General features: G+C 36.5%; 1 protein-coding gene across 5 annotated transcripts in view; it reads left to right on the top strand.

Moving 5' to 3' along the window:
- Positions 1-12419, top strand: part of ERBB4 (erb-b2 receptor tyrosine kinase 4) — a 1129074-nt gene extending 1116655 nt beyond the window's left edge. For all 5 annotated transcript variants that reach the window (XM_055089875.1, XM_024124587.3, XM_028481564.2 and 2 more), the window contains 3 exons: positions 137-184; positions 989-1286; positions 4098-12419. In XM_055089875.1, coding sequence (XP_054945850.1) covers positions 137-184; positions 989-1286; positions 4098-4543 — 792 coding nt within the window. In that variant the 3' untranslated portion in view covers positions 4544-12419. The remainder of the gene's footprint in view (positions 1-136; positions 185-988; positions 1287-4097) is intronic.
- Positions 12420-26538: the final 14119 nt, after the last annotated feature.

Below are 26538 nucleotides of genomic sequence, written 5' to 3'. Positions count from 1 at the left end.
CGACACTGTTGTGCATGTCTTCCCCTTTGGTTCATACAATTCATGTGGCTTTTCTTTTTTTTTTTTTCTGTTCTTTTTTTTTTTCATTCATGTTACCTCTTATTACATCCATCATTCCATTTTTCTTTCCTATTAGAGTGAAATTGGACACAGCCCTCCTCCTGCCTACACCCCCATGTCAGGAGTAAGTATTTCACAATCAACCTTCATCTTTTAGGATTTTTGGTCTTTGCTTATCATGTTTCCTCTCTTGCCTCACCATAATTTCCTCATTTTGCCTTTGCCAACAGTGAGTTAAGAATTTACTGTAGATTGTGTTGCTGCCTATGTAGATATGTTTTATCTCAATAGATAATCCAGAGTTGAGATATCATGCATCAACAGTAGCTTTTGATTTTTATCTGAAGAATTTACCTGGGCTCATACATCATGCTTCTGGATAAAGAGGATTATCTTTACTTCCACGATTATAGGTCTTGGGCTAAAAAGTCAGAATCTCAGTGATGATTCTCTAGTTAGATACTAGAGACTCAGAGTCACAGAAACCACAGACTAGAAGGCAATAAGGAAACATCACCATTCAAACTGCATCAGTGTGCTTCTGTTCTTAATGGCAACTGCCTATAGTTAATGACATTGCCATTTGTCTTGAAGATTCACTTTGAATTTTTACATTAAAAATAGGTAGTTGTGGGAAAGGAACATGAAATACTTTTTATTAGATCATGTGTTAGGTGGTTAGTAAAATTAAAATATATATTTCCAAAATGTTTTCCCACAATTGATTTATTTTATAAGAAAAATTGGAATTTTAGGTGTTTCTAGTCTAACTCAAACTCATTGACTATTAGGGGGAAAAACTCAATTAAGAAACTCTGACTTTGCTCTGAAAGACAAACTTACATATTCTTTTTGTTATTAACATCCATATTTTTGACAGCTATTCCTAACAATACCTTTGGTCCAAATGTGTTTCTCCTATTGACAGAACCAGTTTGTGTACCGAGATGGGGGTTTTGCTGCAGAACAAGGAGTACCCATGCCCTATAGAGCCACCACCAGCACGATCCCAGAAGCCCCAGTTGCTCAGGGGGCTACCGCCGAGATTTTTGATGACTCCTGCTGTAACGGCACCTTACGCAAGTCCGTGGCACCCCACGTCCAAGAGGACAGCAGCACCCAGAGGTACAGCGCTGACCCCACAGTGTTTGCCCCAGAACGGAGCCCACGAGGAGAGCTGGATGAAGAAGGTTACATGACCCCTATGCGAGATAAACCCAAACAAGGTACAATTCAGAAATGATTGCCACTCGACATTTGTCTCTATCAAAATAAGCAAAATATGGAAGGGAAATTGCCAAACTACCTGCCTATGTAAAACTTGTGATCCACAAAAGGCTTAGGCTGCTGCTATTTCTAGTAGGCTTTCTGAATCAAAAGCGTCCACATCATCTAGGGGCTTTTTTAGAAACCAGAATCTCAGGCCCCACTTGAATAGGAATCTGCATTTTAACAAGATCCCCAGGTGATTTTTATGCATAATCAAGCTTGAGAAGCACTGATCTAAACACATCTTTATTGGAATATTTGAATGAGGTAGCTCATATCACAAGATTTCAGAACTCTTGTTCCATTGGACTTATTGTGGAGATCATAAAGACTGATGTTGTTGGTAAAAATGTCCAAAGCTTTCAATGGCACCAATAAAAGATTGATGCATTAAAATGGTGTCATTTAAATGACCTAGTTTATTTTAAGAAATTATGACTTCTTGTATGATGCATTTCAAAAATTAAAGTTCTGACCCTGCATATACTTATATGTATACCATCACATCTTGAAAATATTCATAGCTTGTGCCTTTACAAAGAACAGAAATAACTTTACAAAGTTATTAGAAATGTTAAACACCCAAATCAGATAACATTTCAATTTTGAGAAAGCCTCTTCCTTTTATGTTAACAGCATCAGAAAAAGAAGATGGATGATTGTTATTAAAAACTGGTGACATTTCTTAGAGTCTTCAGTGTCACAGTAAACTGTATTTTAAGACTCTGTATAAAGGCCCATTTTCTCACTTAATATGCAGTTATATTCACTTTTATAGTATGCAATTAAGGGATGCCTAAATACATATTGTCAATAGCCTATTAAAATATATCCACCTCTATATGTATCAAAGTATTACTGTAACGAAGAATTGGATGTTGACAGTAGCCCAATAGTGACACAAATGTAGGTTTTGAGAAGATTTGACAGATGCCCCAAAAGTGAAACGCTCTCTGGGAAGATTCTCAACTCAAACATAAAATTATTCCTATCTACAGAACTACATGGCTATACAAATTTGCATCAGGACAATAGATAAGCAGATTACTTTGAGAAAAGGTAACTTGAACCTTCTAAGAGAAAGCCAAGTCAGTCTGTGTAGACTCACTGTAGACCATCCCCAGATTTTATTTCTGAGTACTAAGAGACCCACATTTATGTAGAACTCTAGCCCAGTTCTCAGAGAGTAGAGAATTTTAGTATAGACATTCCTATACTTTCAATTAAGAAGTTTCAGGACCCTGATAAGAAAAATCCAATTCTGACTACATATATTTTTCTTAAAATGACAGTAGCTTTGAGAACCATTCAAATTAAAACTTATGATGAAGTGTAAAGTTCAGCCTACTCCTGTAGGGGCAATAGTGAAAACAGTGCAGTAGAACAAGATTATTCAACAGGAGTTAGGGAACTTGAATTCTAGTTCAACACAAATTATATCCTTCATACATCATTTAATCTCAATTTTCTGTCTATAATGCTGGAAGAATACACCTTGCACTTCCTTTTTCACAGGATTGTAAAAAGGGATGAAATAATAGTGCCTTGTAAATTATTGAACTGTAATCTGTGTATATGATGGTGGGATATTCATTACTGTCTTTTAACTTGCACATGACGCTAAATAGTTAACTATATCCAGTAGGCCTATATCCAGGAAAAAATAACCCTGGGTTGATGAGATTTTTCTCTCTACATGTTGGGTTTAGTATAGGGGATAGAAAGTTTGTTTCAGAATGGTAGAATCTCAACAAACAGTTATGCCCTCTCCCTACCCCAACACCAAAGTAGGAATAGCTAAAGTGTCATTTTTGTGCATATATTTAAAAAGAGGGTCTACTATATATGTGTATATATGTCTATATATATATTCTGTACTATAAACATAGGAATAGAATTAAACATGAGGAGAACAGCATTAATTAGCAGTATTTTTTAAAATTCTAGCCCAGTACCTATTCTAGCCCAATACCTATTTATTAGACTGAATCATACAAAATAGCTGCTATATGACTGGTTTCAACCTACAAAATAGCAATTTCATATGATTCAAACTAATAGTTTGCTATTTTATGATTATGATTAGCCATTGGAAATAAATGTTACAATTATATTTATTGTTAAGCATATGTTTTGTCACGCAAGTCAATATAGAGGCATGTTAGATGTCTATATGATTTGATTAGTTGAGTCTTTTCCTTAGATGTTTTCTTTCCTGTGTGTAAATCTTTCTGAGGGAACATCTGTAATCAAATCCTTGTTACCTATGCAGACATTCTAAGCAAATTATGTAGACTAAAAAATACTTTTATTTCACTTCATCCATTTATCTTGACATGGAGTTAATCTGTAGACATTTTGATCTTCCAATATTTTTAAAAATTCTCATTTCTCCATATTTAAAGGCTATTTAACCTTGATATGTTGTCTTATCTTCCAACATAAGTTACCAACTTTTAGAAAATAGAAGCATTTAAACAACTGGCCCCATAAGTAGGAGAGACAAATGCAAGCAGAAGGAAAGAACAATCTAGGGGACAGGGACTCTGACCCTGGCCTTGTTGGTGCCTTGTTTTGTCACTAACATTTTTTGCCCACTAACTCCTCTTTCATATGATAGTAGTAATCAACAAAAAATTTTTTGTGATAATTCCTGAAATATGTGGCTTTTTTGTCCTGGAAAAAGAAGCTAACCATTCTGTATAACCATGGTCTGATTAACATTTTCCAGAAAGTAGATGTTAACTGATACTTTTGTATTACATCAGAATACCTGAACCCTGTGGAGGAGAACCCTTTTGTGTCTCGGAGGAAAAATGGAGACCTTCAAGCTTTGGATAATCCCGAATATCACAGTGCTTCCCATGGTCCACCCAAGGCCGAGGATGAGTATGTGAATGAGCCACTGTACCTCAACACCTTTGCCAACGCCTTGGGGAATGCTGAATACCTGAAGAACAACGTACTGTCAGTGCCAGAGAAGGCCAAGAAAGCATTCGACAACCCTGACTACTGGAACCACAGCCTGCCACCTCGGAGCACCCTTCAGCACCCAGATTACCTGCAGGAGTACAGCACAAAATATTTTTATAAACAAAATGGAAGGATCCGGCCTATTGTGGCAGAGAATCCTGAATACCTCTCTGAGTTCTCACTGAAGCCAGGCACTGTGCTGCCTCCTCCGCCCTACAGACACCGGAATACTGTGGTGTAAGCTCAGCAGTGGTTTTCAGGTGGAGAGAGACGCCCGCTCCAACTTCCCCGCCGCCTCTCTTTCTCTTGTGGTCTTCCCTCTACTCTCAAGGCCAGTAGTTTTGACACTTCCCAGTGGAAGATATCAAGATACAATGATAGTTATGTGCTTATCTAACTTGAACATTAGAAGGAAGGACTGAAAGAGAAAGACAGGAGGAACCACACTGTTTCTTCATTTCTCTGCATGGGTTGGTCAGGAGACTGGAACAGCTAGAGAAGGACCAGCAAATATGAGGCAATACTGCCTGCTGTCAAACTAGTTCCCAACTTTTTTTTAACGTTTTTTTCTTTGCCTCCCTTCCTTCCTTCCTTCCTTCCTTCCTTCCTTCCTCCCTCCCTCCCTCCCTCCCTTCCTTCCTTCCTTCCTTCCTGTATTTCAATGCACATGCTTGAAAGACCCAAGCTGCAGGAACCGATGTGTACATTTTCAGCAGCCCTGGAAATCCTAATGATGTTTCCAGAAGAACAAAACGATGACCTTTTTTATAATGTATGATAGTAACTAAGATTGAAAATCCAATCTCTTTCTCAGACAGTTTCAATCTTGACAAGCAAGAATGACCAACTCAGCTTTCATAAGTTTTGAATCTTCATCAAAGTTATAACTAGTAATTATGTTTGGAGAGCTTTTTTGTTTTTTTCATTTTGTTTTGCTTTGATCTGTCTCTTCATATTACTTTCTCCCCTCTTTTCAGCTTTAATTTATAATTGCAAACATTTTTACATCAAACCTTCTTAGGTATTGCTATAAAGTGAAAGAATTGTAAAAAGAAATATTTTAATATGGTGAAATGGCCACTATTTTAAATATGCAGTCTTTAAAATTAGAAGGGGAGGCCAAGATATTAGTCAAATGTAACATCAAATCTTACTTTTATGTTTTACACTATTGAATATGTATCCCCACCCCCAATCCTTTACATTCTTCAACATTTTCTTCCCCTCTATGAATGACAGTACTTAATAGGCAGTTGGTCATATTAAGAGTAGAAGGGAAACTAAGAGACAGTTCTGTGTGGTTCATGAAAACTACTGACACTTTCAGGGGTGGTCCAATGGGGAATCCATTGAACTGGAAGAAACACACTGGATTGGGTATGTCTACTTGGCAGATACTCAGAAATGTAGTTTGCACTTAAGCTATAATTTTATTTGTTCTCTTTCTGAACTCCGTTTTGGATTTTGAATGAAGCAATATGGAAGCAACCAGCAAAATAATTCATTTAAGTACATTTTTTTTTTAAAGAGCTAAGATAAATAAAGACTGTGGAAATGCCAAACCAAGCAAATTAGGACTTTGGAACACTTTGGGTTTATGGTGAGAGGGTCAGCACATGATCAACATGTGATATCACATTTCCTAAACAAGGAAAGTTATCCGGTTTGTATACTCCACTTGAAGGAATGCAAGTAAGGATTGGCTTGAATTCCATGGAATTTCTAGTATGAGACTCTATTTATATTAAGTGGAAGGTAACTGCACATAAATTGGTATAATAAAAAGAAATACAAACATTCATTGCTTATAGATAGGTCCTTGGGTCAAAAGTTGTAAATAAATGTGAAAAAACTTCTCATGTAATTATTTTAATATCCAACATACTACTCTTTTGATACTTTATATAATAACTCTATTTCTTCAAACACAACATCCTAGTTCTAGAGCCACCTTTCTTGTGTATCACTTAACCCACTGAGTTAAGAGGAGCAATGGGAACAAATGGTAGGAACGAGTTTTCAGGAAAAGGGGGCCTCAGGTCAGTAATTAGAAAAATTGGATAGAAATCTCTCTATTTTAGGAAAGTCTGGCCCAATTCATTTGGAATTTTAAAAAAATATTTCTTTCCAATGTTAAAGTATTGGAATCAAATTTGAATGTATAACCTAATTGAAAGCAATTAGACTAAAAATCTCTATTGGCAAAGAGGAGAGTTTAGAAAAAAGGATGAAAAGAAATCTAGGTTTCTGCCTATTTTGAAAAGTAGATCTATCTATCCATTCAGCTCCCTTATTTTTTCAACTCATATTTATTTATAGTCTACTAAAAGCACTGTGTTATGTGGGGAACACCCAGATAAATGCAATACTATCCGTAACTTTAAAATTTTACAATCCAGATTTATTTGGCATGACATTTAATTTTTTTAATATAATTCAAGGAATACAATTGCACGGACTATTTTATGAATAGTCATATAAAATCAACTCTTTCTTTGTTAAAAGATCTCCTGTGAACTCATGTGGGACATGAGTGAAACACCCTTCAAGTTCCTGAAGTTAGCAAATAGGATCGTTTCAGTGTTTTATCATTCAAACACAAACTGTTCTAGAAGGATATTGTATCACTGGCTAATTGTCCTATTGGATTCTAACTTAACCATTAAATCAACAATAGATGTTGGTCTTTGGCCAGGAACATTGGAGAAATTGGGAATGGTTTCTTCCTGAGTTATGAAAAGTGAGGGAAGCTTAAAGGCTGAGGTTGAGCAAGGGAGGGGTTTGTGAGAGCTCTTCCAGTGAAATTCAAACATGAACTTCCCAGGGTTGAAGACACAGAATGATTCAGGGGCCACAGCCTAATAGCTCAGAGCTCATTCACCCAGTCAGAGGAGTATCCAGGAAAAGGGGTCCTCACATCAGTTTTTATGAAAGTTTAGATATAAACCTCTCTTTCTAAAAAAATCTGTACCAACTCATCACTGACAGCATCCTTGTTGGATACTGGAACTTGACTTTTTCTCCTGATTTACAATATTCATATGGTTTCTATGGGGATATGAAGAGCAGAATCACTTATACTGAAGAAGGAAAGAAAAATAATTATTTTACTGTTAAGGTAATAGAAATGTATTCAGTGAAGGTAGTGTCTCCGTCATCCTAGGAACATAAGACCCTTACACATCAGGTACTAATAACTGGAGATAGATGCAAGTATAATCCAAAATGACCCAAAATGCTTCACAAGAACTTTATTGTTCCTTTTGAATGATTTCTGTAGCACATACTTGATTTCAGTTGTTTTAGGGTTTCTCTTTTGATTTATTTTTGTCCCCCTAGGAAAACATATTTCAGAGTGTATGAGAGGGAGAAAAAAAAAGTTTCATTTGTTCCAAAGAATAACTTATTCAACTCAGTAGAGTGAAATTTAAAAATGCCAATTAAAGCCTGTGAAGTGCATCAGAATATCAGATTATTGTAGGCTAGTTATATCAGTGCAAATATGCAGAACCAATTAAGTAAATTTGAAGAAAATTAATAGTCAAATTACAAAGACTGTATTTTTTAAATCACCAAATCTTGTAGCTTATACCTATCTTGGGGAATCTTATTTCCAGGTAAGAAAAACTGTATAATTAAATGGTTGTTTAGGGCAGTGGTTCTTAGGTAGGTGAGAAAAGAAGTTTTCTAAACCAAGGTAGACCCAGAACCTCAAAGCATCCTGAACCACAAAGACATGCTTGAACGACTGAGTAGAAATTGATTTTCCAAATATTAATAGCACAGGTTAGGGTGAGAGTTTTTCTCGGGTAATTTTCTTGAAATGGAATGAAAAACAATGCAAAACTCAAATCAGATTAAAATGTATAAACTAAAAATTTGAGATTGTTTTCTTAGTACATCAGGAAGAATGACTGAATATTTGTAGCTGGAGAGGAGAAATAGTGTTCTTCTAAGTGTATAATGTATGTGTTGATACCTTGTAAAATCAGGACTTGGCATGAAGATCATGTATATTTCCAATGCCTAAGACAAACCAGTAGGACTGTGAGATGCTGCCCCTACATGAAGTTGAAAGGGTTATCAACATGCTTTTTGAAGTGTCAAAAATTTAAAAAAAAAAAAAAAAAAAAGGAAATTGGTTAAGCCTGACAGGGAAGGATGTAAATACATGTTTTTCTAGAGCTATCTAAACTTTATTTCAAAACTTGAATTATTCATCCATCTATAAATGTTGGTTATTTAACTAGTATATGTAGTTCATAAGGTAATAGAAAAGGTGATTATGAAAGCATGTATATATCTGGACAGAACCATGATAATGCTGTAAGATGTAGATTTAGTTAGATTAACAGATGTTAAATGATTTTAATACTATTAAATAAATCACACTAGAAAACTAACCACAGAATATAATGTAGCAAAATAAAATGCAGGATATGAAAATGTAGGATGGATTTTGCATAGTAAAAAATGTTTGCCATTTAAAATTGTTATTTGTTAGGTTGAGCTGAAAGTGGGCGTATAAAAAGCAGGTTCCACTTATGAAAACTTGCTTTAAAGCATTACAATTATTTTTTTCTCATTCTCTTATTCCTTTACCATTTGTAAAATATATTACGTGTAAAGAGGAATTTTTCAAATTTGTTTTGCAAATACCACCTTGTAGAGTTTAACAGGCAAGTGTGTTACAGATGACTTTAAGTAAGAGGTTTCAAAATGAAGTGAAGGAAATATAAATGTTCTATTACCTTATGCAGTGACAAAAAAAATGAGTGGTGTCATTTAGTAAACAAACAAAATGCATTTAATTTGTGACATATCCTTTCTTTTTTCTATGATACCCTCCCATCTCCAACAAGAACCCAAGGAATTAGTTAACAATATTCTGAGAAATAAATGCTAAAGCAAGCATTTCAAACTGCTGTATTTCCATTATTTTGGACAATAGTTGATAGCCAGATGATTTTTAATAGGGCAAATGAGAAATCCAGGTGGATAAGGTTCTAGTTGTTGAAAAGCCAGAAAACTAAATCTACTGTATATCCTATGGGCAGAGAATTCTGCTGGGCCTCTCTTTATGCATATGGTCTTTGAAGGACAGCCTGGTACCCATGCAGACACTAAAGGCAGACTTATATCTGCTGATTGCCATTTGCTTAAGAATGAATAAGAGTATACAGATGTAGACTGGGCATCATTTTAAAATAACACTATCAGTAGAGACCTTGATATTACTGATATTAAAAAGGGGCCAGCTTTTATACTTCTGGGTAGAATTAATACAATTTTTCTAATACCAGAGAGCCTTTGCAAAAGTAGTTCTTTCCACAATTTCAAACATTAAGCTGTTGTGGGCACGGTGTTGGATCAGGAGTCCTTCAGTTTATATGGACACATGGCTTTAGCACCATGGGCTACTTTGTTCTTTTCATTAAACAAAAGTCTCTATAAAATAAAATTTTCAGACACTCGGTTCAAGCCCCACTGATTTTGTAAAGGTGCAAAAATGTAGGATGTGTCACTTTTGCAGACCCCTGCCTCACCTCTTCACAGCCAGGTGATCTTTTGGGCAGAAGAAATGCTTCTCTAGTCATGAGTTGAAAAGACTCTAAGCCCCAGTTTCATGGAGGTTTTCACATGCTTCCCCTGGAAAATACTCCCTGACAGTCAGCTTTGCAAGTAAGTGATTATCTTGTTAGGAATCACAGAAACAATTCATTTCTCTCTGGACCTTAAGGAAAATGCTGCCCTTACTTCTTTTACCATTGGCACAACTACTCCATTTTCCTTACTTTTCTGCCACCCTAGTTCAAAGCGGCCCCCTTGATGCTGTGCCTGTCTTAAGCCATAGTGGAACTCTGAGGTCCCACATGCTGCTTTGTAAAACATTGATTTAGCCTCTGCCCTCAAATGTCTGACTTTTCCATAAAAGATAGTAGCAATTTGGACATTGTTTAAATTATTTCTCAAATAAATGACTGAACAGAACATACTTTACGATGTTAAAATTATGCTTTTCCATGAAGATCGATTCTCTTACTATGTCCTTTGTAGGAATTTGAGTCGAGTCAGCCCTGTGAAGAATCTTGAAACTCACATATGTGCACATACCTTTGGTAGGTTTTAGATTTAATCTTTTCATGAAAACTTTACATTATAATAAGTTATTTTTGCCAGCAAATTAACTTATTTACTTTATTTATCTTACTTTGCTCCTGATTGCAAATATTTTACAGCTACTGTATATATTTTTTTTTTGATAAATGAAGAGTCTTATTATCATAAAGGTAAAGGCTATTCAGCTCTGAGAACCACCTGTAGCTCTTTACTGGATCATTCATCCCTCTGACAAATATATAATGAGTGCAGTTTCACTGAAATGAAAATCCATGTTGTCTAATAGGTTGCCATTTTTTCTCTACTTTTGCTTTTTAAGGATATTTTTCTTTCAATGCTCTAAGTGTTTTACCCATATCACAATAAGTGGTTACATTTGTACAAATATAAGAAAACAAAGTTTCATACCTGTAGGCAATAGTCTAACTTGTCCAAACCACTTTGCCTTTACTGCTATTTTTATCCCTGATGTGTAGCTGTTTCCCCCAGGCCTGTAGCTGTTATGAAGGAAAGCAAATCATACCTCCTAAGTATTGACATAACCTGATTCTTGAGTACCATTTCCAGATTTTTCAATTAGTGGGGGGGTGTACCTTTTCCCTAATGTGAGAGTCATTTTCCTGTATATTTCTGGATCTCTCAGGGGCTGGGAGGGGGGCGTGAGGGGCTACACCATAGCACTCCAAGAATCCTTTGGGATTACTCCAGTAATCAACTATGAAAGTTATTTTCTAAGTGTAGATATGTAAGCTGTTCTTTTAAAGTAAGGTACTTTGGAATATTGTAGCATAAATTGGTACTGCTGTTAAATGGGTCGATTATTAAACTGAGCAGCTGTGCAAGGGCAGCTAACTTTGAATGCACACCTCACTGGCTGGTGTGTCTACATCTCCTGTCGTGAGCACCAGGGACTTTTATTGCTGCAGGTCAAAACTGCATTTTCACACGACATGACTAGGTGTTCATCTTTCCTGAGCACCATTATAACAAGATCAAATGAAAATGAGATCGATCTGCAAGACAATTCAGAGCACAAAATGTCATGTGAAATCTTCTCTTAAACACTCATCTCATATATGCATCAAAGTAGTTGACTAGTTGACGAAGATCAGTTCAGGTGACAAAGGGAGACACTACCAAAAAGGCAGAGGCTTAAGGTATTATATACATTTGTATTCATTTCCTCATGTTCTTAACTTGTAAAGAGAAAACAAGCCCTCTTGCTTCTGAAGTATCATCAAAGGACAGGGGTGCAAAAATACCTAGCTGGTAAGCCATTGATGTTTCATTTAAATCCCAGTGTTCAAAGTTAGCTGCCTTTTTGAAATAAACAAAAAATACTACTGTATGTTTGAAAATGTGAATAGTATTTTTATAGCTTGTTAAAGACATGGCTAGTTGCATTTGTAAATAGGGATAATGTTGCTTTGATTTTCTTCTGTGGACATCTTTATTTGGAACATAATTGTCTTTAGGGTTAATTTGTATATAAGTAATTGGCTTGTGATTGTTTCTTTTGGGTTGGAAGTTATCATTTTGACATTACTTGTGATTCTGTGTTCAGCACTATGGTGATGTGTTCAACCTCTGCACTCGCTTACACAATAGGATATGCCAATTGTGTGTGGTGTAATGTTATTTTGATTTTTTTTCTATTTTATCTATGAAGGATTACGCACTTAACACATACTAACTTTTTTAATGTTAGGTATATTTTTAGTATAATTTCCCTTATTCTTTCTTCCCCTCCAACCCTTCACTCCATTCTCCTTCCCTTCTCCCATTTTCTGTTGTCATTTGAGAATGAGGGACAAACAGTATTTTAAATTTCTGTAATTAGGCTTTTCTGTTAGTTCTCAAGGATCCTCTCTTGGCTCTTGGGAAAGAATTGTACCTGTACAAGGCAATTATAGAATGCGACCTGCTTTGCCTCTTTCCACACTGATCATCCCAGCTGAACAATTTGAAAACTGTTCTGCCTTTTTGTTACATGAATCTGTCAGAAATATATTTTTAATTTAATATAAATGAAATTCAATAAAATATGAAACAAATGTTCTCTTCTGTGTCAGAAATTTGTCATAAGAAAAACCAATTGGGGAAGGAGAAGATTTGTTCTAGATTTAATAATCTGAAGATGTGAAAATGGGCTTATTTTTGTCCATGTTTATGAATCTCATTCATTATTCTTCAGAACCCTTTGGTTGTTTGGAATGTAATACATTCCATATGTTTTTAGCATCTAGCACAAAAGCCTATTGATGTGTGCAGACTCACTCATCTGCGCAGACTATGCTTAATTCACTGTGATTGGTTTGTTGCTTTGGGATTTAAAAAGTTTTTGAAATATTTGGTAAGTTGTATCCAAATAACATTAATATTTTTATGCTTTTTTTTCTTTCTGCCCTCATTTCAGTTTACAAAAATGGTGCTGGCAAATCTTTTGTTATAAAGAATATCAAATGCTAGTACCATGCTTGAAGTAAGGGAGAGAGAATGGGACCATAAACAGTCAATCAACTCACGTGACTTGGGACAAGCCCACGGTAAGGTGGGAGAGTGTTACAGACACATTGTTGACGTGAGCAAGATCCTCTCCCAAAATGTTTTTTATTCTAATTTTTCTATTTTAAATATTGTTTCTTACTCCTTCATACTTCCAAAGTGTAAGAACTTTAAGACTCCAGTAACTTCTCATTCAACACCCTATTACTCTTTCAAGCTATTTTAGTCATTTGAATACATATGATGTCAACTAAATCAGTGCACAAAAAATATATATTTTCGATATAATATATTGGAGTAAGTTCTCTTAAATTCATTCAGTTATAGGTCTTTAAAGATCCCGTTGATTGGACCTCCTGCTATTTGCATGAAAATGCACACATTCTCTCCCTTGAATATTTTGACCTATTTATTTGAGATCATTGTCATTTTATTGTGTTCAGGGTGAGATACATCAAGGGTGCATGCATTTTAACCCACTGATAGGCTGAGGAAGAGGGAGAAACTACTGTGTTTCTATTGCTTTACTACCTTAAAAGGTACAGTTGACATTTCCAGTGGCACCATGTGAGTTCATTCATAGTAGTTGTAATACCTACTAATTGTATAGTGCTTGACCATGTATAAACTTATTCTGCATATGTTGGTTTTTGGCTCACTACACTATTTTGATATAAGTATTATTGAAGTAGCCCCAGTCATGCAGATAAGGAAAATAAGACTAAAATAACAAATCTAGAGTCATGCGACAAGTACTAAATGGTGGTACTCACTCTCAAAGCTGCGTCTTCTGATTTAAGTATCTTTCTTTACTACACTTAGGTAAACACTACTCTTTCTCCTCCTGCTGCAGAGGAATCTCATTCTGATTGGAAAATAATTATGTTGACAAATTGTCTCTATTCATGACCACCAGTGGTCTTCGTTAGTCCTTTGATAACTGCCCTGAAAACTTCACTCGGCCTCCTCAGACTACCCGGGAGCAAGTCATCTATGATGGAGAATCAGGTTCCTTTCACTCAAGAGAGATAAATGCGACATAATCACAAGTAAAAGGATTTTTACAAATGACCACGTGGGGAGCCTACTGATAATGTCCCCTTTTTCAGCATCTTATAAATCTGCTCGGTAAAGGCACCACTAGTCCCCCACATATATCAGAGAATATGGCATATAAATATCCCTAGCTCTAGCAATGTTATTACATGCAATAATGTTTCTAGAAATAAAACCTCACATGAAACACCTAATTTATAAATAAGTTGATAAATTTTCTAGGGTTTACTACATGCTAAATGGCCACTGGAAACAACTTCTGTAATACAGCATAGAATCTGATCCTGAACCAATGTCAAAACTTCAATTAGGGAATTCCCTGGTGGTCCAGTGGTTAGGACGCAGTGCTTCCACTGCCGGAGCCCCAGGTTCCATCCCTGGCTGGGGAACTAAGATCCTGCAAGCCACGCAATGTGGAAAAAAAAATTCAATTAAAATGATGATGGTAAGACGAAAAATACCATGGAGAAGCTGCGATGTATTTAAGGGAGTAATAGGTTAGAAGCTAAAATAAATGTCAAAATTCAGACCAGCTATTTTCTATGGCTTTACACTCCAAGCTTCCTCAATTTGCAATTGTTTAACTTTATAAGCCCTGTTGGAAGATATCTATCTATATTTATCTATTTATCGATATCTATATATATATATATTTTTATATATGTACATATACATATGGAGAGAGAACATATTAAACAAAATGTTTAAAGATATATTTATACATTGCAAAATTTCATACAGAACTTCTATTTTCAAGCAATTTCATCACAAGCTCCGAGATGTATGTATATCATAGAACAAGTTACACTCATAAAACTGTAAACTGAGCAGGTGCATAGTTAGCTAATTGTATTTCCCTCCACAGTATTATCAAGCTGCAATATGAATCATAGGGAGCAAAGCCACTAGACAACCATCTTAAGATTAGAAACAAGACTGTCACCCAGATAGCAATTTTAAAGCTATAAACAGAACAATTCACCACAGAATAGCAATCAGGAGACTGTAAACCAAATAGTACACATGGGACATGTGAATATTGAAATACCTGCTCTTACAAGTTACCCATAGATTCTTAAAAGAGAAATACCCATCTTGCGAACCTGTTTCTACTCACTTATATTTCGAAGATAAGTAGAATGTTCTACAAAATGATATAAATCCAAGGTTTTCTGCCTCTTTTAGAAACAAAGAAAAACAAAAATTCCAAGCTTTAAAAACACATTCTGTTAGCTGCCCACCAATTCCTATTGCAAGAGGCGCATACATATTGTAAAATATCCTGAGGATAAAGCCTTAATATTTCATTCTAGTTATCTTAAATGTCCTCTTATATCATCTTCTTCCATGTATTATGGGGACTTATTCAATCATCTTGCCTTTACTCTGTAAAAGTTATTATATTTATGTGGATTTCCAGCCATACAACAACAACATTAAAATAATAATAGGCTTTGATTGAAGGCCTCCCATATGCCTGGCCCTCTGCTAAGAACTTTGTGCTCATTGTCTCATTTAACGTTCACTACAAACTTACAAGTTATTATTATTTTCCCCTTTTCATAAATGAGGAAAGTAAAATTTTAGTAAGGTTAAAAAGCTTTTCCAAAACTGCACAAAAAGTGACCATTGCTGGGACATAAACCCAGTTGACATCAAAATACCTTATCTCTCATGCTAAATTGTATTTGTCTTATAATATTCATAATGATGTAGCAAGTGTTGTTTTTCCTCAAACATTTAAACTCAGATGTGTGATAAATGCATATTTTTTTCTGTAACAAAATTTATTGCCTTTCCCAAGTCTCCAGTTTATTTAGAAGCAGAAAACATAAACTGACCACTTAAAATTTTTTCAGAATTAATTTGAAAAATAGTCAACCAATTTAAGGTTTTTCCCCATTGCTTGCTCTCAGGTGTGACATCTAAATTCTGGGGCCTATATTAGTAAGCATTTGCAAGATTCTCTATCACCCATGATAAATAACACAAATATCATTGACTTATCACATAAATTCTTATTTCTGCTGTGGGTCCGACAGCTTTCCTTTTTCTTTCTTTTTTTTTTTTTTTTTTTTGGCTTGTGGTATTTTAATTCCCCAACCAGGGATTGAACCTCCAAGGCAGTGAAAGGGCAGAGTCTTAACCACCGGGCCACCAGGGAATTCCCCTGACAGCTTTCTTCTAAATGATGTCTTGAAAGACCAGACTGGCTTCATCTTGTGGCTCATCTATCTCAACATGCTACCTCCGTGATCTCCATAATAGAGAAAACACTGTTGGACAGTCAAACAGGAGCCTTACACTGCCACAGCCCAGGGGTGACAGATCACAGTCCATTGCTTAAAACTAGTCATCCGGTCCCACTCAGGGTCAAGAGAGCTGTGGGAATATATAGATATTGAGTGAACATAATTTTTTTCTGCTACATGGCTGATGTAGCTTTATGACAATGGTGGGAAACGTCTAGCCCTTGGCCAATATCTGATGATGGCATCTGTTAGAATATACACTATAGCTCTGATTGTTGTTAATAATCATTTTTTTACTCTGTCTTCCACTGAGATGTCTACATTTCCATCTGGTATCTGGCCATTTGGTCTAATGCATAGTCCACAGTCATATGCCTTTAATGTGACCATGGTCCTCAGATTCTCTTACAAATTCCTGGACCTTTTTAGAGAAAACAGTAAAAATGTGTTTGTTTACACTACTTGGAAGCTCTGGAAAGTTGGTTCTGCTACTTGAGGCTCCCCATGCTGACACATCTACCCTGTGACTCCCAATCCAAGGGCAAGTGAAATCCTGTGAGACCCCTTTCTCAAGGTTCCAGATAATCATTTGCATTTCCAAACTTGACCTAAGGGAAGGTACAAAACAAAATCATATTTCTATGAATAGAATCAGATTCTATTGATGGGTATTTACCAGAATCTCTTATTTTCCTCTTCATCTTAATTCTTCCTTTCCAGGTCAGAAAAGTTTCATAGATTGAAAAGTGGAATAGATAGGGAATTTAAAAGCCAAAATTCTATTGATTTTCTGAATGTGCTCTCCGTGGTACCATGGAGGTCTCCTATCTTGTGGCCTGAAACAGAGTTCCTAATTGGGTCAAAGAAATTGTGGAAGGAAGGGGAAAAAACAACAATTATGTACTAGGTAGTGTGCTAAGCAAATCACATGCATTATCTCAGTCTTTATAAATTATAAGGTAAAAGCTGTATTTTAACATGGTTGTGTTGTGATGATGGTCGGACATGACAAATGACCTCCAGGTAGATGAAAGGCAAAGATCTTTATAACTTACAGAAGACTGCCAATGCAGGGCAACACAGGAGATTGCACCTGGGGAAAGAGTAACAGCAACTGGAACTGTAGGAGGCAGCTAATACGTGGCAAGCCAGGTGGAGTTAGCTAGGTGTCATGGGCTCCTTATAGATTATTTTGAATAATTCTGCAGGCCTAAGGAAGAAGAGGCTGTCCTGGATATTTGGTATCTGGGGCCTCTGGAAGCTGGCTGTGTGAGCTATAACCCAGAGTGTTAGAGCCCAACAAGGAAGGGGGTGGAGTGTAGGCTTAGCAAACACCCCATCATGGGGAATTGAGAGTTTATAGCCATGATCTCAAAATTGGGTCAAGACAGCACTTGTGAAATACTATATTACAAGCCATCATGGTTCCTCCTTTACAGTTAAAGTAACTGAAATGTAGAAGTGTTAAGTTACTTAACCAAAGTCACACAATTAGGAGATCACGAGGCTGGAATTCCAATCAAGGTCCACCTAGATCTTGACTATACCGCCTCCATAAATGGACCTGTTCTCTTATCTACTTTCTTTAGTAGGGCTTTATTATGTTTTCTATTCACTCTTCAGTTTAGATCTTTTCTCTCTCCTATCTTGCACACTGTGTAGTGCATATGACTGCTAGGAACTACCTTGTGTGGAGCTTCTGTGCATTCACCTATCCAGACTCACATCTACTTTATCTTGGCTCATTCTGCATTTCAAACTCTCAGTGTTTGGTACTCACTTGTCTGCTGGAGTTTCAAGGGTGAGGAAGAAAAAAAACTGGGGAAGAAGGAGAAAAACTGTCCTTATGTTATTTTAAAAACAAATTTGAAACTTAAAAGAAAACACCTCTTTATACTGACAATAAAAGCATTGTGTTTGACACTGTAACTCTGGCAAAAGAACATTTCAGTATCCAATGAGTTAGATATACTGCGCTACTTTGTAGGGCAATTTAAAAAACATTTTACCGTTGACAATAGGAATATAATTGCTTAACATTCTAGAAAAAATGATAGGCCTCGCTCCTGTTACATGCTAGATTCTTCCTAACTCTCAATGAATGACGGATCAAGCAGTGATTATCCTGAAGGCACATAATGCTCCAGTAGTCAGATGGGTCAATTTTATTATTGTGTGACAAATATAAATTTCTCTTCCAATGTTATCTAATTGTATGAGTTAATTCAAAGATTGTATAGATTGAAGAATTATATAATGAAAAATATTGATATCTTCCTTTCAGAATAGAAGGGACATTGCAGAAAAGATTTTAACATTGATCTGGATTGAATTGGAATTCTCACTAAATTTATTAACAGTCCAGCCATTGTTGTTGAAAAACAGATAAAGTATTAATCAGAAGCTCTGCTGTTTCCTTTCTAGTCAGATGCTCAGCTTGAGTTTTAAAGTTAAGGAAGAAGAGAAAATATTGGAAGGTAGGTCTGGTAGTATCAACAAGAGGAATAAGATGTAGACAATTTAAAACTTCTTGGAAGAAGAATGATAGGTCATCTGAAAATGTTGAAATAAATTAAAATAGTTCCAAATGAACTCATATGCTTGAAGATAGTCTTTTTCAATCATCTGCTTTTGTTTTTTTTAAAAATGTTCTTCTCCCAAAAAAATGTTAAATTTATTTAAGGATGATTACTAATCAAAGTAAGCACTTGTGTGCATGTATATGCTCTTGCCCATTACTATAATCTGACTCATAGATTTTAAATTTCAAGTGTCTAAAAAGCAAAACTACCACTATGCAGTCACCCACCCCCATTATCCCATTTCAGGAAACTCTCAGAAACCTAAATATTTGGGAAAATGTGTCTATTCTCTCAACTATAGGTATACTCCTAGTTAGGCGACATGAGACTGGCCTTTATTGCAAAAGAGAAGCATATTTAGATGGAAGTTATTGATTTTCCAGTAGACAGATCCATAGCAAGAGCTAAAATGTTATGTTACCAATGGAACTTTACACCTGATGCATAGTACATAAAATTTCAAAACATCTTAGAGACGCTCAACAAGTGATTAATGATTTAAATTTTTTCCTAGGAGAAAAAACTGAAGGAACAAAGTATATAGTATCAGAGACAAAGACTGAGCAGGGAATTAATAACCCTTCAGATTGGAGAAGTCATCAGATAAATGACAGTGAGGATCAGTGACTATGTCTCCTGAATAATTGCCTCAAATCAATAGACACCGAAGAACTAAAAGAATGGAAGCTGCCGCTGGGAGCCTAGGCACTTTGGCTTCTTTTCTGTCGGTTTTCTCTGCAGCCATCATGTTCACAGTCTCCTGCCTGGGCCCCTCTCTGGTATTGTTTTCTTTAGTCAGAAAGGCAATCTCATCACTGTTTATACTGCCCTCTAGTTCAAAATAGTGGTGTCTTGCTTCACAAGTATCTTGGTAAGTTCCTCAACTGGGGGTGTAGAATTGCAAAAAGAGAAATCCATTGAAGAGAGCCTCTTAGATTCAGATACTCAGAAAGATTGTTACATAGATGAATTCCGACAAATATAAAATATCATCTTCGTCGGGAATAGAAATGGCAAAGCAGACTGTGTAGCTTGGGGAGTTGCAGATGGAACGGAGGTTATGTTTCAGGGATCTGATCACCACCCTGAACTTTTCTGATTTGCTGGAAGGACTCACAAAACCCAATAGAAGGTTATATGCACAGCTAAGGTTTATTACAGTAAAAGTAGCACAAGCAAGAGAAGAAAGATACTCATTGAAAGCAGTCCAGAGATGTCAGGCACAGGATTCTGAGTCTTTCCCCTTCTTTGATCACACAAAATGCACTTTCCTCTCTAGCTGGGAACTGTTGAAATGCATTCAAAGTGTCTTTTCCCAGAGAAGCCTGCTCAAGGCTCAGGAACCAAGTTTTAAGAAGGACTGACCATATAGGCACATCCTGCTATGCAACCAACCTGAAATATAACTGAAATTCAGAATCCCAGCAGTGAAACAGGACCTCATCAATCTTGATCTTTGCATAAATCAATCTTGACAAGTCCTGATGAGCTGATACAGCATGCCCCATGGCTCCAGACATCCATGACAACATCATCAATTAGTAACATAAAAAGCATCCTGAGGGCTACATTCCCAAGGGTCATCACCAAGGGTCAATCAAAGTTCCAGACTCCTCTGGAAACATACAAGGATTGAGTAACCAGACCTGAGGGGCTCTTTCTTTACATCTCTGTTGACATGTTTGGGAGGAGGATGGGAATGCAACACAATGATTGCCTTCCCCTGCCTGCTCCTCACCCCAACCCAAGGATTGAAAGAGAGGGCAGGGAGTATTAGCCTTTGATGTTCTAAAACATGTCAGGTCTGACACCTAGGAAATTTTTCTCCTGATGTTTGGGGACAGTAAACTTGAGGAAGGTGCTATGGAGAGAGGCTTTGTCTTTTTCTCAGTGAGTGGATGAATCGAAGGCCAAGTTTATCTTGAAGTCCTTAAACAAGGAGGACCCAGCCAGGTTGCTCCTGCCAGGCACCTTGGGGATGCCCAGAAAGTATATCAGCAGGTATGGCAGGAACTTAATACTTTACCTATCTTACACAAATTATTTTTAATTGTTTTAATTTTAATTGCACAAATAATACACATTTATTGGAGAAAAAGAGAAGATACAGAAGTAGAGAATAAAAATTAAAAATAATCACATAACATCATATTATAAACATATCCTGAAATCCACAGATTATTTTCTAAATATGTGATTATATGCTATAAATATTTTATCAACTCCCTTTCACTGTTTAAAATGTATCACAATCATTTCCCACATCCATAAATATTCTTTAAAAATTTGTAATTGTGCATTCTTCTATCATCTGGAAATACTATATTTTTAATCAAATTCTTTTTTTTTTTTTTTTTTTTTTGTGGTATGCGGGCCTCCCTCTGTTGTGGCCTCTCCCGTTGCGGAGCACAGGCTCCGGACGCGCAGGCTCAGCGGCCATGGCTCACGGGCCCAGCCGCTCCACGGCATGTGGGATCCTCCCAGACAGGGGCGCAAACCCGGTTCCCCTGCATCGGCAGGCGGACGCGCAACCACTGCGCCACCAGGGAAGCCCCCCCAAATTCTTTATTGTTGACATCTATTGATACATTGCTCTGATCTTTCATATATATCATAGATTATTTTCTTAGGACAAATTCCTAGAAGTAGAATTTTGGAGTGACTCTGGGGGCACATTTTTAAGGGACTATGAAAGAATGTTTTAATTAGCCATGATTTACATGTCTGGCTTTGGGGAATCTTTATGCACAAACTCAGCATTTAAGATAAAATGAAAACCCATAGGGGACCAGTTTTGCCAGTTCAGTTCTTAGATGTCTGTGTGCAGGTGTTGCTAAGGATGTTGACTTTGAGCTCCCTACTCACAAAGACAATGTCTTTCTTTTTCATTTTTTAACATCTTTATTGGAGTATAGTTGCTTTACATTGTTGTGTTAGTTGCTGCTGTATAACAAAGTGAATCAGCTATAAGTATACATATATCCCCTTATCCCCTCCCTCTTGCATCTCCCTCTCACCCCCGCCATCCCACCCCTCTAGGTGATCAAAAAGCACGGAGCTGACCTCCCTGTGCTATGCGGCTGCTTCCCACTAGCCATCTGTTTTACATTTGGTAGTGTATATATGTCAATGCCACTCTGGCAATTCGACTCAATTTACCCTTCCCCCTCCCCATGTCCTTAAGTCCATTCTCTACATTTGCGTCTTTATTCCTCTCCTGCCCCGAGGTTCTTCAGAAACTTTTTTTTTATTTAGGTTCCATATATATGTGTTAGCATACGGTATTTGTTTTTCTCTTTCTGACTTACTTCACTCTGTATGACAGACCCTAGGTAAATCCACCTCACTACAAATAACTCAATTTCATTTCTTTATATGGCTGAGTAATATTCCATTGTATATATGTGCCACATCTTCTTTATCCATTCATCTGTCTATGGACACTTAGGTTGCTTCCATGACCTGGCTATTATAAAGAGAGCTGCACTGAACATTGTGGTACATGACTCTTTTTGAATTATGGTTTTCTCTTGGTATATGCTCAGTAGTAGGATTGCTGGGTCATATGGTAGTTCTATTCTTAGTTTTTTAAGGAACCTCTATACTGTTCTCCATAGTGGTGTATCAATTTGCATTCCCACCAACAGTGCAGGCGGGCATCCTTTTCTCCACACCCTCTCCAGCATTTCTTGCTTGTAGATTTTTTGATCATGGCCATTCTGAACAGTGTGAGGTGATATCTCATTGCAGTTTTGATTTGCATTTCTCTAATGATTAGCGATGTTGAACATCTTTTCATGTGTTTGTTGGCAATCTGTATAACTTCTTTGAAGAAATGTCTATTTAGGTGTTCTGCCCATTTTTGGATTTGGTTCTTTGTTTTTTTGATATTGAGCTGCATGAGCTGCTTGTATATTTTAGAGATTAATCTTTTGTCAGTTGCTTCGTTTGCAAATATTGCCTCCCATTCTGAGGGCTGTCTTTTCATCTTGTTTATGGCTTCCTTTGCTGTGCAAAAGCTATTAAGTTCCATTGGATCCCATTTGTTTATTTTTGTTTTTATTTCCATTTATCTAGGAGGTGGGTCAAAAAAGATCTTGCTGTCATTTATGTCACAGAGTGTTCTGCCTATTTTTTTTTTTTTTAAAGACTGGATGTGTCCCAATTGACCAGCACTTTTTTTTCTTTTTTAAAGAAGATGTTGGGGGTAGGAGTTTATTAATTAATTTATTTATTTTTGCTGTGTTGGGTCTTCATTTCTGGGCTTCATTTCAAGGGCTATCTCTAGTTGTGGCAAGCGGGGGCCACTCTTCATTGCGGTGCGTGGGCCTCTCACTATCGCGGCCTCTCTTGCTGCGCAGCACAGGCTCCAAACACGCAGGCTCAGTAGTGTGGCTCACGGGCCTCGCGGCATGTGGGATCCTCCCAGCCCAGGGCTCGAACCCATGTCCCTTGCATTAGCAGGCAGATTCTCAACCACTGCGCCACCAGGGAAGCCCTATGTTTTCCTCTAAGAGTTTTATAGTGTTTGGCCTTATATTTAGCTCTTTAATCCATTTTGAGTTGGTTTTTGGTATGGTGTTAGGGAGTGTTCTAATTTCATTCTTTTACATGTAGCTGTCCAGTTTTCCCAGCACTGCTTATTGAAGAGGCTGTCTTCTCCATTGTGTATTCTTGCCTCCTTTATCAAAGATAAGGTGACCATAAGTGTGTGAGTTGATCTCTCGGCTTTCTATCCTGTTCCATTGATCTATATATCTGTTTTTGTACCAGTACCACACTGTCTTGATTACTGTAGCTTTGTAGTATAGTTTGAAGTCTGGGAGCCTGATTCCTCCAGCTTGGTTTTTCTTTCTCAAGATTGCTTTGGCTATTCGGGGTCTTTTGTGTTTCTATACAAATTGTGAAATTTTTTTGTTCTAGTTCTGGGGAAAATGCCATTGGTAGTTTGATAGGGATTGCACTGAATCTGTAGATTGCTTTGGATAGGATAGTCATTTTCACAATGTTGATTCCAATCCAATAACATGGTATACCTCTCCAACTGTTTCTATCATCTTTCATTTCTTTCATCAGTGTCTTATAGTTTTCTGCATACAGGTCTTTTGTCCCCTTAGGTAGGTTTATTCCTAGGTATTTTATTCTTTTTTGTTGAAATGGTAAATGGGAGTGTTTCCTTAATTTCTCTTTCAGATTTTTCATCATTAGTGTATAGGAATGCAAGAGATTTCTGTGCATTAATTTTGTATCCTGTTACTTTACCAAATTCATCGATTAGCTCTAGTAGTTTTCTGGTAGAGTCTTAAGGATTCTCTATGTATAACATCATGTCATCTGCAAACAGGGACAGCTTTACTTCTTCTTTGGAAATGGTTTCAGTTTTTCACCATTGAGAACGATGTTGGCTGTGGGTTTCTCATATATGGCCTTTATCATGTTGAGGTAAGTTCCCTCTATGCCTACTATCTGGAGGTTTTTATCTTAAATGGGTGTTGAATTTTGTCGAAAGATTTTTCTGCATCTATTGAGATGTGTTTTGTAACATCTTTGTCTGGTTTTGGTATTAGCGTGATGGTGGCCTCGTATAATGAATTTGGGAGTGTTCCTCCCTCTGTGATATTTTGGAAGAGTTTGACAATGAGAGGTGTTAGCTTTTCTCTAAATGTTTGATAGAATTCACCTGTGAATCCATCTGGTCCTGGGCTTTTGTTTGTTGGAAGATTTTTAAGCACACTTTCATTTTCAGCACTTGTGTTTGGTCTGTTTATATTTTCTCTTTCTTCCTGGTTCAGTCTCAGAAGGTTGTGCTTTTCTAAGAATTTGTCCGTTTCTTCAAGGTTGTCCATTTCTTCAAAGTTTTCCATTTTATTGGCATATAGTTGCTTGCAATGTTCTCTCATTATTCTTTGTATTTCAGCATTGTTAGTTGTTACTTCTCCTTTTTCATTTCTAATTCTGTTGATCTGAGTCTTCTCCCTTTTTTTTCTTGATGAGTCTGCATAATGGTTTATCAATTTTGTTTATCTTCTCAAATAACCAGCTTTTAGGTTTTTTAAATCTTTGCTATCATTTCCTTCATTTTTTTTCATTTATTTCTTATCTGATCTTTATGATGTCTTTCCTTCTTCTATCTTTGGGGTTTTTGTTTTTCTTTCTCTAATTGCTTTAGGTATAAGGTTAGGTTGTTTATTTGAGATTTTTCTTGTTTCTTCAGGTAGGATGAATTGCTATAAGCATCCACCTTAAAACTGCCTTTGTTTCATCCCATAGCTTTTGGGCAGTCATGCTTTCATTGTCATTTGTTTCTAGATATTTTTAAATTTCCTCTTTCCTTTCTTCAGTGATCACTTGGTTATTTTGTAGTGTATTCTTTAACCTCCCTGTGTTTGTATTTTTTACAGTTTTTTTTCCTGTAATTGATATCTAGTCTCAGCGTTGTGGTTGGAAAAGATACTTGAATTTCAGTGTTCTTAAATTTACCAAGGCTTGATTTGTGACCCAAGATATGACCTATCCTGGAGAATGTTCCATGAGCATTTGAGAAGAAAGTGTATTCTGTTGTTTTTGGATGGAATGTCCTATAAATATCAATTAAGTCCATCTTGTTTAATGTATCATTTAGAGCTTGTGTTTATTTATTTTCATTATGGATGATCTGTCCATTGATGAAAGTGGGGTGTTCAAGTCCCCTACTATTTTTGTGTTACTTTCGATTTCCCCTTTTATGGCTGTTAGAATTTGCCTTATATATTGAGGTGCTCCTATGTTGAGTGCATTAATATTTACAATTGTTATATCTTCTTCTTGGATTGATCCCTTGATCATTATGTAGTGTCCCTCTTTGTCTCTTGTAATAGTCTTTATTTTAAAGTCTATTGTTTCTGATATGAGGATTGCTACTCCAGCTTTCTTTGATTTCCATTTGCATGGAATATCTTTCTCCATCACCTCACTTTTCATCTGTATGTGCCCTGGTCTGAATTGTGTCTCTTGCAGACAGCATAGGTATGGGTCTTGTTTTTGTATCCATTCATCCAGTCTATGTCTTTTGGTTGCAACATTTAATCCATTTACATTTAAGGTGATTATCAATATGTATGTTCATATTACCATTTTCTTAATTGTTTAGGGTTTGTTATTGTAGGTCTTTTCCTTCTCTTGTGTTTCCTGCCTAGAGAAGTTCCTTTAGCATTTGTTGTAAAGCTGGTTTGATGGTGCTGAATTCTCTTAGCTTTTGTTTGTCTGTAAAGGTTTTAATTTCTCCATTGAATCTGAATGAGATCCTTGCTAGATAGAGTCATCTTGGTTGTCGGTTTTTCCTTTCATAATTTTAAATATGTCCTGCCACTCCCTTTTGGCTTGCAGAGTTTCTGCTGAAAGAACAGTGCTTAACCTTATGGGGATTGCCTTATATGTTATTTGTTGCTTTTCTCTTGCTGCTTTTAATATATTTTCTTTGTATTTAATTTTTGATAGTTTGATTAATATATGTCTTGGCGTGTTTCTACTTGGATTTATCCTGTATGGGACTCTCTGCACTTCCTGGACTTGATTGACTATTTCATTTCCCTTATTAGGGAAGTTTTGAACTATAATCTCTTCAAATATTTTCTCAGTCCCTTTCTTTTTCTCTTCTTCTTCTGGGACCCCTATGTTGGTGTGCTTAATGTTGTCTCAGATGTCTCTGAGACTGTCCTCAACTCTTTTCATACTTTTTTCTT

The sequence above is a fragment of the Physeter macrocephalus genome, chromosome 2 (assembly GCF_002837175.3).
Source record: "Physeter macrocephalus isolate SW-GA chromosome 2, ASM283717v5, whole genome shotgun sequence".
Lineage (NCBI taxonomy): Eukaryota > Metazoa > Chordata > Mammalia > Artiodactyla > Physeteridae > Physeter > Physeter macrocephalus.
Note: the sequence above shows the minus strand (reverse complement) of the source record. Positions and strands in the feature narration are given on the sequence as shown.